The following is an 11,151-nucleotide window of genomic DNA, read 5'->3' on the forward strand; positions in this document are numbered from 1 at the left end:
TGATATTGCTCTTTGCCTCTACACTTCTTTAGCTTCTCAAAGTAATGTAGTTCTTGTCAATATTACCCTATCCATATTTGCATCAATATTTTGTTTTAAAAGTACTGAAACTATTGATGGCTTGCTGCTGCACTTCTTAAAAAATGACAGTAACTTTCTTATTCCCAAATAATTGCCCACTACTTGTAACTTGTGATTCTTCTAATTGTGAACTTATGATTTTTGTGATTGTGATTGATTTGTACTTTTAATAATTTTTTTGGATTCATTTTGAATAGAATTGTGAAAATTTGATTTTGTAGGAAAGGTAATCCTAACATTGAAATGGATAAATTTCTCATCAAGCTAAATGATGGCCAACCAACTTCTAGTTTTAGTCGGCCATCTGTGAGTTCACAAATAAATCCGGAAATTTAAAGGGAAACACATCCTTCCCCACATTTAGAGCTTGATTTGTTATCTCTTGAAGTGGATCCCAAAGAAAGATTGCCTATTTCGAGTTATGGTCCTAATATTCGAGATGAAGTGAGGAGATATTATATTCAAATAGGGCCTTGTAAACCGATAGGCCATGTCTTTCCTAAAACTATGTTTGGGAATAAAATGCGTCAATTTTGTCCCACTTGGTTTAAAGGACCATATTCTCAATGGTTGGAGTATAGCATTAAAGCGGATGTTGCATTTTGTTTGTGTTGCTATTTATTCAAGAATGAACTCGAAAGTCATGGTAATGGGGGAGATGCATTTACAAAAGACGGTTTTAGAGGTTGGAACAAAGCTGTGGAAAGACTTAAGGCACATGTTGGTGAAGTGAATAGTATCCATCATAAGTGTTTTAATAGGATGCAAGATTTGATAAATCAACGTCAATCGATTCTTTCTTCTTTTGACAAGAAAAGCGAAAAAGTAAAAAGTGATTATCGTATGCGCTTAAAAGCCTCAATAGATGTGGCAAGGTTTCTCTTAAGATCGGGATTCCATTTCGTGGACATGATGAAAGTGAAGATTCTGAATATAAAGGCCATTTTCTTGAACTTTTTGGAATGGCATGGGGATATGCTTTTGGATGTGAAAAAGTAATATTACGTCATGCTCCATAAAATGATATGATAATTTGTCCGACAATTCAAAAAGAGATTGTGAAAGCTTGTGCAAAAGAAACAATTAAAGTTATTATCGAAGATATGGGTGGTGATTTTTTTGGATATTAGTTGATGAATCAAAAGACATCTCACATAAGGAGTAAATGACTTTAATTTTGAGATATGTCAACAAAAGTGGAATGGTTATATAGTGATTCTTGGATATTGTCCATGTGATTGACATATCTTCCAAACCATTACAAAAAGAGATTTATTCTTTACTTTTGAAATATTCATTAAGTCCATCCAAGATACGTGGATAGGGTTATGATGGTACTAGTAATATGCAAGCGAAAAAATGGCCCCAAATCTTTGATTTTGAAAGATACCCCGTCTGCATATTCTATTCATTGTTTTGATCATCAATTGCAACTAGCACTTGTAGCTCTTTCTAAAAAGCATTCGGATGTGGTTATTTTTTTATGTTGTCACTAATATTTTAAATATTATTGGAGCTTCTTTTAAACGGAGGAATTCACGTCGGCAATATCAATTGGATAAATTGGAAGAGTTGATTAAAGTTGGAGAAGTTATTACCGGACAAGGTTTGAATCAAGAACGAGGCCTCTAACGACCGGGTGATACTCGTTGGGGGTCTCATTATAAGACCTTGGACAATTTCATAATTTTATGTGACGACCCGGCCAGCCGTTTCATGAATTACCACGCCGTTTCCCCCATTTATGCTTCTTTATGATTTAATTATCCGTGTTATATGGTATCGGGTTGGTCGGATCGAATCCAGAATAATTTTGATATAGTTTGAGACACTTAGTGTCTTTGGAGTGAGTTAGGTTGGAAAAGTCAATCGAATATTGACTTGTGTGTTAGAGGGCTCGGACGTGAGTTCCGGTGGTTCGGGTAGTTTCAGAAGGTGATTTGAAACTTAGTAGCATGATCGAAATGAGTTTTGGAGGTTTAGAGTAGATTTAGGCTTGAATTGACGAAGTTGATATTTTGGCGATTTCCGGTGGATAGGTGAGATTTTGATATAGGGGTTGGAATGGAATTCCGAGAGTTGCAGTAGTTTCGTTGTGTTATTTGGGTTGTGTGTGAAAAATTTCAGGTCATTCGGATGTGGTTTGGTTGGGTTTTTGATCAAAAGCGTAATTTAGAAGATTTTGGAATTCTTAGGCTTGAATCCGATGAGAATTTGGTGTTTCGATGTTATTTTGAGCGTTCCAAAGCTTGGAACAAGTTTGAATGAGGTTATGGGATATATTGGTATGTTTGGTTAAGGTCCCGGGGGCCTCAGGTGAGTTTTGGGTGGTCAATCGGACCATTTCATGCTTTGGAGAGTTGAAGATTTTGGAGCTTCAGCTGTTGCAGAGTTTTCCTCTTCGCGATCGCGTAGGGGATCTATGTGACGACCCGACCCGTCATCTCATGAGTTACTGTCTCGTTCGTCCCATTTTTAGCTTCCTCATATTTCATTATCGGTATTGGGTGCATTCGAATTTATTTGGAGCGATTTTGATAAGAAATGAGACATTTAGTCTCTTTTAAGAAGGTTTAAGTTGGAAAAGTCAACCGGATGTTGACTTATGAGTTAGAGGGCTCGGATGTGAATTTCGACGGTTTGGTTAGTTCCGGGAGGTATTTGTGACTTAGGAGCAGGACAGGAAGTAATTTTGGAGGTCCGGTGTTGAATTAGGCTTGAATTGGCGAAGTTAGTATTTTGGCGAATTTCGGTTGATAAGTGAGATTTTGATCCGGGTGTCGGAATGAAATTCAGAGAGTTGCTGTAGCTTCATTGTGTCATTTGGGATATGTGTGCAAAATTTCAGGTCATTCCGACATCGTTTGGTCGGGTTTTTGATCGAATGTGTGTTTTAGAAGTTTTAAAAGAACTTAGGCTTGAATTCGATATAATTTGATGATTTTGGCGTTAGTTGAGGTGTTTTGACGATTGGAGCAAGTTTGGATAATGTTTTAAGACATGTTTGTGCTTTTAGTTGAGGTCTCGGGGGCCTCGGGTGTATTTCGGAAGGTTAACGGATCGATTTAGGCACGAAAAAAATAAAGGTGCTGCATTGTTTTTACAGCACTATGAACAGTAGTTATGAACAGTGCCCATGAACATTGCCCCTTAACAGTATCAGTGAATAGTGCCGTGAACAGTACCCATAACATTATACGTGAACAGTACCCAGTGAACAGTAACACGGTGAATAGTAACACGGGGTGAACAGTAATTCCGAAAAATTCTGGGCAGAATGTTTACATTTCATTCGCGAAAAACACCCCATTTCTCCGCCATTTTTAGTCATTTTGAGAGCTTTTGGACGGGGATTGAAGGGAGTTTCAACTAAGATCGATTGGAGGTAAGTTTTATGAGTTAAATACATGATTTTATTGAAGAATCATCCTAGAAATCCATGAAAACATAGCCAAATTATAAGAAATTAGGGCTTGAGATTGAAATTCTAAATTTGGGATTTGAGGGGTCAAATGGATTCAGATTCTTGTGAATTTGGTATGTATAGACTCGTGGCGAGATAAGGAACATTTTGATGTAAAAATTTCTGGATTTCAAGACGTGGGCCCGGGGTTCCGGTTTTGCAAATTTCGTGATTTTTGATATTTTTCGAGTCTTTTCGATTGGGTTATATTCCCTTAGCCTATTGTGATGTATTCGTTGTGGTTTTGGCTAGATTCGACGCGCGAGGAGGTCGATACGAAAGGAAAGGGCATCGCGGAGTAGTATTTGGCCGGCTAGAGGTGAGTAATAGATGTAAATGATAATTTTACATCATAACGCTATATTGAGGTGACTTGCACGCCGGATAACGGGCGTGGGGTAGAGCACCATTGGGGATTGTGACTTGGTCCGTCCCGAGAGATATTTTACTACATTTTTGGTTGAGACGTATACACTATTATTGTGAATTGGGCTTGTTGCCATGCTTGGGGCCTTGTGCCGACCTGTAGAACCCTTAGGGGATTTTTGACTGGTTTTCCTCACTTATTTTGTTAAAGAATTTATATCCTCAGTCATGTTTCCAATTGTAGGCTTCTTGCCAATTATTTGAATCCTTCAGGGATTGATATCACTGCTTTCGCATATTTTGCATATCATTTGACCTCAGTCCAAGGTTTTAAATACTGTTTTGCAAACTCAGCCATCTTTCTAAGATTTGAAAACTTAAATGATATTTCTAAATGATTTGGTCCGTAAAAGCTTGCCGTTGTTGTGATTGATATATATATATATATATATATATACATGTTGCATACGCATTCAAGATTTAATTATGCATTGTGGAGTCAATTAAAACCTGTTTTATTTTAAAAGAAAGAAAAATCACAAAAAATATGCATTTTTGTTGTGTTTTGTCATTTATGTGTGTCGTGGTGTAATTTTATTTTTAATTAAATATTGGACCTTGTGTATTAATTGTTGTTAAGGTTTAACATTGTTGTAGGTTAATTTTTGTTTTACAAAAATTATTTTAGAATTTTGTTGATTGTTAATTAAAGTAGAAAAGAAAAAGAGTTAAAAATAGTAAGAATACTCAGTTTGGGCAAAGAAATTAAAATAAAAATAGGCCCAAACGAGCTGGCCCAATGAGTTAAACTGGTCCGTCTCCTCAGAGGTGCCCGAACGACACCGTTTCTGTCCCAGTTGAGCAGGGCCGTTGATCTCAAATGGATCAACGGCCAGGATCACATCCCCTAGACCTGTTGACCTGACCCGATCCCTTCCCATATCCGGTCTCACCCACCACTACGCCCAAACGACGCCGTCCCCCTTCAGTGAATAGATCCTGGCCATCGATCTCACCTGATCCAACGGCCAGGATCTAAACTCCTAAGTCGTATATAAGCCCAACCCTGTTACCCCGCCCCCTATCCAAACACCCCCCCTGGTTTCATCGTCTCTCAGAGACGATCCCAAACACCCCCAAACCCTAGCAGCCACCATATCCCCCCTTCAATGTAAACCCGGCGGCAACAACGCCACCGGTCACCATAGCTACACCACTGAACCTACAAACCACCCTGAACACGAATCCCTGGTCACTTAACTTCGAATCATCTCCAGGGTTCTCGAATCTTCGATCAAAGATTCGAGCCAAAACCCTAAATCACCTAATGAGTCCCAAATTCACACCAGCCACTCCCCTGACATCCCTTATACCCTAATCAACGTTGGTCTCGTTCGAATCTAGGTAGAACTCTTCAAACCCCAAATCTTAGCTAAAGAACCCTAAAAGTCGAGTCCGGTTCAGGCCTGGTTCATTTTTGATGTAAGCTTCCGAGGTAATTTTCTTTTCTTTCTTTCTGTTTATGTGTTATTCGTATGTCAGTAGATTTGTTTTTGATTTTTGATTATTTTTCTGTCAATCCTCTCCATCTTCAAAGACACTTTTATGTGGTCGATTTCTCTTCTATTCAGTGTTAAGTGTATGTTATGAGATATCTATTCGTTTCGACTAATGTCGTCGAATAGTTAAGTTTCGTAAACTCCCTGCTAAATATCCCGAATATTGAAATAATTTGGTGGCCTGTTTAGTCTATGTTGTTTGTCGATTGTTTGTTACATGTAATAGTTTGTATAGTCGATTTGAGTAACGTCGTCGAATAATTAAGTTTCATAAGTTCCATGTTTCGTCCAAAAACACATGAATCACCTGTGTGCTCTGTTTTAGCCTGATTTTGTTGTCGACTGATTAGTATACGTTGTAACTCGCAAAGTCGATTCGATACATGTTGTCGTTTGTGTTTTATAGTCTTGGAAGGCAACGACTTGATTCATACTGCCTGATTCTGATTAAATGTTTGTCTAAATCCAGTGGTAAACTAATTATAGGTTGTAGTTTGTTAGTTGGTGAGGTTCGGATTAGGATTAAAATGGTTATAGTTAACAGACTCAGCGATGTGAAGGGGGTGGGGTAAGACAGTAATAATCAGTGGTTTGAGGGATAATTTGGGGTGTCAAAGACTGACAAATGCTTAGGATTAATGGGCTGTCAATTGGTTAATGAAAAATACTATTAATCTAGTATTAGTGGGGTGCACAACACAAGAACATGGGTTAAAATAAATAATCTAATAAAAGCCCATGACTCTTGAATGAATCAAAATGACAAGCATGCTATAGTGGAGAACCAAATGACTTGCATCAAGAAGATACTTAGGCGTGGGAAGTTGAAGGGTATGGGGAGGAAGTCTGGATACGAGGCAGTCCTGTGAAGGTCTTTTAGGCCTATAAATGAGCTCATTTTTTTACTGATAAGGGGTTGGCAATTGAGAGAAGAAAATCTGATAATCCTAAAAGACAAAAAAGGGGGGGGGGGGCAGGTCAGCTGTTTGGTTGGATACAGTTGGTTTTTTTTTGTTCAAGCCGTTTTGCTAAATCCGATTGTTTGATTGTCAAGCTATTTTCTGTCAAGTCTGTTGTGTAGTTGGGTTGTTACTATTTCAGTGGGGTATTCTGGTTTCCCTGTTGGGTTGCTACTGTTGGGCTATTTGTGGTTGCTGCTGTGTTACTGCTGTCCGTTCGTTTGTTGCTGTCGTTATTACTGACTGGCTGCTTGCTGCTGATATTCTTTTCTTCTTCTGGTTCTTGTTGTCTAAATCCAGGTACACATACTAAGCTGATGTAATTCCATGTTGAAGTTGACATTTGAAGCATGAATATACATATGAAGAACTTGAAGTTATAAACTGAATTTAGTTTTCTTTACTGATTGTACTAAAGCCATTTTATGTATAACTGATATGTAGATTCCTGCCAAGGAGCTGTATAACTGGATAGTTTTCACATACGCAGTCATTTAGTTTATGAGCTCCCTATGTAGGCCCTTAGTTAAAAGAAGGATAGGATGCTAAAGAGCACCCTGCTTATCTCAGTTTGTTTGTAAAGATGCGTGTCAAGCTAGAATTATGCCAATATACTTCTAATTGTCATGATAGTCTAATTTTAGTACGCAAATGGTTTGAATTAGGATTAAAACTAGATCTTTAAGTTCTTTCATGCCAACAGATCGCTTACTTTAAAATTTACTACAAACTGTTAAATGAAATAGTACCAGTTTATCTTTCAGCTTTGCAAATTCACGAATAGGTGTAGAAATAATTAATTAGGCCCACATCGGAATGAAGGTGGCCCAGGTCCAGTGTAATACCATATGCATTGGACCCAGGCCCATGATTTGGTAAATGGATGACTTATACGCGTCCTCGCATTCGGATTTTATAAATTTTGTTCGGAGATAGACTATAACAATTTCGAGTATGTAATGGGATTAGGATCATTTTTCCTCTTTCATTTTAGAGACGAAAAATTGAAGAATGTAGTCACTTTAGGATATCCTTTTTGAAATAAAAATGAGACGAGCCTCGCCAAATAAAATGCACAAGCTGCGGGGCCCTCGTTAAATGTATATATTAAAATACTTAGTTTTCGGGACGGGCTGTTTAGCAAATTTCACGGCCTTCCCAAAATAATAACGCGATAGTCTCTTTAGGCGCATGTTTAATAGTTTACTTTCTTAAGCTTGGGTGTGCATTTCATGCGACCTAAATCCATATCCCAAAACATCAAATAAAATGTGTTCCGGATTGTGGGTGCATTTCATACGACGCAATCCAAAGACGTGTTTTAAGCCATGTTCACATTCTTTTGAAAAATAATAATCATAAAGTGGTAAAAAGTTAAAATTGGCACACCAGTTCTTAATTGTATTAAAATCAGATAAATAAGCCGAATATGACAGTTGAGCGACCGTGCTAGAACCACGGAACTCCGGAATGCCTAACACCTTCTCCCGGGTTAACAGAATTCCTTATCCGGATTTCTGGTTCACAGACTGTAATATGGAGTCATTCTTTTCCTCGATTCAGGATTAAATTGGTGACTTGGGACACCCTAAATCTCCCAAGTGGCGACTCTGAAACAAACAAACAAATCCCGTTTCGATTGTCCTTTAATTGAAAAAAAACTCCTTGTACCCTCGCGGGGGCGGAAAAAGGAGGTGTGACAGCTCTGGAGACTCCACTGGGGACTACGACCCAGAACCACCGGTTCAGGGTTAGAAATCGAGCTTAGTATAATTGTTACGTTTAGCTTTATCTGATTTTGTTACATGATCTGTGATTAATGTGCTAACTAACTGCTTTTACCGCTTTGATATTTTGTGAACTGTATATAAACTGTGCCGAAACCCATATCCTCTCTGAGTCTTCTGAATCATGAAGAAGGGTGTACTTCGTACGACTTCTTTTCTGTATAGTGTCAAATCACAATTTAGAACAAGGTTCGGACAACTTGCTAAGCCGGTGAAGCTTCTGTATTCCCGGTACGCTGCCCCCTCGGCTCGAGCTGTCCGCTCGGGTAAGCCAGGTCTAGAACAAACACCTAGGTTCTGAACCTAGTATAAATAAAGCCACATGCCGGATCCCTAGTAGGAACGCTTATCTGCATCATGTGCATTTTTGACTTAGGGGACTCAACACAGGGGTTGGGTCCGTCTAGGAATAGCAACCTGAAACAGAAAAGACCATCCTGATGCATCTTACTCAACGTTGTGCATTTACTTGTTTTGAATTTGCATGACGACCGGCTCTGAATACATAAAAAAAAAAAATTTAAGTATTGCATAGGGTTAATCTTCTGTTTGAAAAGAAAATAACAATGTCCCAATAGCGCCGAAACTCTGACAAAATTTTGAGAAAAAATATTTTTACTTTTAATATAGTTTGTTTTATTCAAGAAAAAAAGAAGAAGAGAGTCTATCCTTTTTATGTATCACTAATATGTAGACTCCTACCAAGGAGCTGTATAACTGGACAATTTTCACATACGCAGTCATTTAGTTTATGAGCTCCCTATGTAGGCCCTTAGTTAAAAGAAGGATAGGATGCTAAAGAGCACCTTGCTTATCTCAGTTGTAAAGATGCATGTCAAGCTAGAATTAGGCCAATATACTTCTAATTGTCATGATAGTCTAATTTCAGTACGCAAATGGTTTGAATTAGGATTAAAACTAGATCTTTAAGTTCTTTATTGCCAACAGATCGCTTACTTTAAAATTTACTACAAACTGTTAAATGAAATAGTACCAGTTTATCTTTCAGCTTTGCAAATTCACGAATAGGTGTAGAAATAATTAATTAGGCCCACATCGGAATGAAGGTGGCCCAGGTCCAGTGTAATACCATATGCATTGGACCCAGGCCCATGATTTGGTAAACGGATTACTTATACGCGTCCTCGCATTCGGATTTTATAAATTTTGTTCGGAGATAGACTATAACAATTTCGAGTATGTATTGGGATTAGGATCATTTTTCCTCTTTCATTTTAGAGACGAAAAATAGAAGAATGTAGTCACTTTAGGATATCCTTTTTAAAATAAAAATGAGACGAGCCTCGCCAAATAAAATGCACAAGCTGCGGGGCCCTCGTTAAATGTATATATTAAAATACTTAGTTTTCGGGACGGGCTGTTTAGCAAATTTCACGGCCTTCCCAAAATAATAACGCGATAGTCTCTTTAGGCGCGTGTTTAATAGTTTACTTTCTTAAGCTTGGGTGTGCATTTCATGCGACCTAAATCCAAATCCCAAAACATCAAATAAAATGTGTTCCGGATTGTGGGTGCATTTCATGCGACGCAGTCCAAAGACGTGTTTTAAGCGATGTTCACATTCTTTTGAAAAATAATAATCATAAAGTGGTAAAAAGTTAAAATTGGCACACCGGTTCTTAATTGTATTAAAATCAGATAAATAAGCCGAATATGACAGTTGAGCGACCGTGCTAGAATCACGGAACTCGGGAATGCCTAACACCTTCTCCCGGGTTAACAGAATTCCTTATCCGAATTTCTGGTTCACAGACTGTAATATAGAGTCATTCTTTTCCTCGATTCGGGATTAAATTGGTGACTTGGGACACCCTAAATCTCCCAAGTGGCGACTCCGAAACAAACAAACAAATCCCGTTTCGATTATCCTTTAATTGGAAAAAAACTCCTTGTACCCTCGCGGGGGCGGAAAAAGGAGGTGTGACAGCTCTGGCGACTCCACTGGGGACTACGACCCAGAACCACCGGTTCAGGGTTAGAAATCGAGCTTAGTATAATTGTTATGTTTAGCTTTATCTGATTTTGTTACATGATCTGTGATTAATGTGCTAACTAACTGCTTTTACCGCTTTGATATTTTGTGAACTGTATATAAACTGTGCCGAAACCCATATCCTCTCTGAGTCTTCTGAATCATGAAGAAGGGTGTACTTCGTATGACTTCTTTTCTGTATAGTGTCAAATCCCAATTTAGAACGAGGTTCGGACAACTTGCTAAGCCGGTGAAGCTTCTGTATTCCCGGTACGCTGCCCCCCCTCGGCTCGAGCTGTCCGCTCGGGTAAGCCATGTCTAGAACAAACACCCAGGTTCTGAACCTAGTATAAACAAAGCCACATGCCGGATCCCTAGTAGGAACGCTTATCTGCATCATGTGCATTTTTGACTTAGGGGACTCATTACAGGGGTTGGGTCCGTCTAGGAATAGCAACCTGAAACAGAAAAGACCATCCTGATGCATCTTACTCAACGCTGTGCATTTACTTGTTTTGAATTTGCATGACGACCGGCTCTGAATACATAATTTTTTTAAGTAGTGTATAGGGTTAATCTTCTGTTTGAAAAGAAAATAACAATGTCCCAATAGCGTCGAAACTCTGACAAAATTTTGAGAAAAAATATTTTTACTTTTAATATAGTTTGTTTTATTCAAGAAAAAAAAGAAGAGTGTCTATCCTTTTTATGTATCACTGATATGTAGACTCCTGCCAAGGAGCTGTATAACTGGACAGTTTTCACATACGCAGTCATTTAGTTTATGAGCTCCCTATGTAGGCCCTTAGTTAAAAGAAGGATAGGATGCTAAAGAGCACCTTGCTTATCTCAGTTTGTTTGTAAAGATGCATGTCAAGCTAGAATTAGGCCAATATACTTCTAATTGTCATGATAGTCTAATTTCAGTACGCAAATGGTTTGA

The 11,151-nt window shown here is 38.4% G+C and overlaps 1 protein-coding gene across 1 annotated transcript; it reads left to right on the top strand.

The window, feature by feature from the left end:
- Positions 1–603: 603 nt before the first annotated feature.
- LOC138880818 (uncharacterized) lies at positions 604–1,080 on the top strand. Its single transcript, XM_070160997.1, has one exon. It carries the CDS (start codon positions 604–606, stop codon positions 1,078–1,080), a length of 477 nt encoding a protein of 158 aa, XP_070017098.1.
- Positions 1,081–11,151: the final 10,071 nt, after the last annotated feature.

This window comes from Nicotiana sylvestris, chromosome 11 (assembly GCF_000393655.2).
Source record: "Nicotiana sylvestris chromosome 11, ASM39365v2, whole genome shotgun sequence".
NCBI classification, from domain to species: Eukaryota; Viridiplantae; Streptophyta; class Magnoliopsida; order Solanales; family Solanaceae; genus Nicotiana; species Nicotiana sylvestris.

Excerpts from the sequence above, each read along its gene's own strand:
- LOC138880818 (XM_070160997.1), top strand. The coding sequence starts at position 604 with ATGCGTCAATTTTGTCCCACTTGGTTTAAAGGACCATATTCTCAATGG.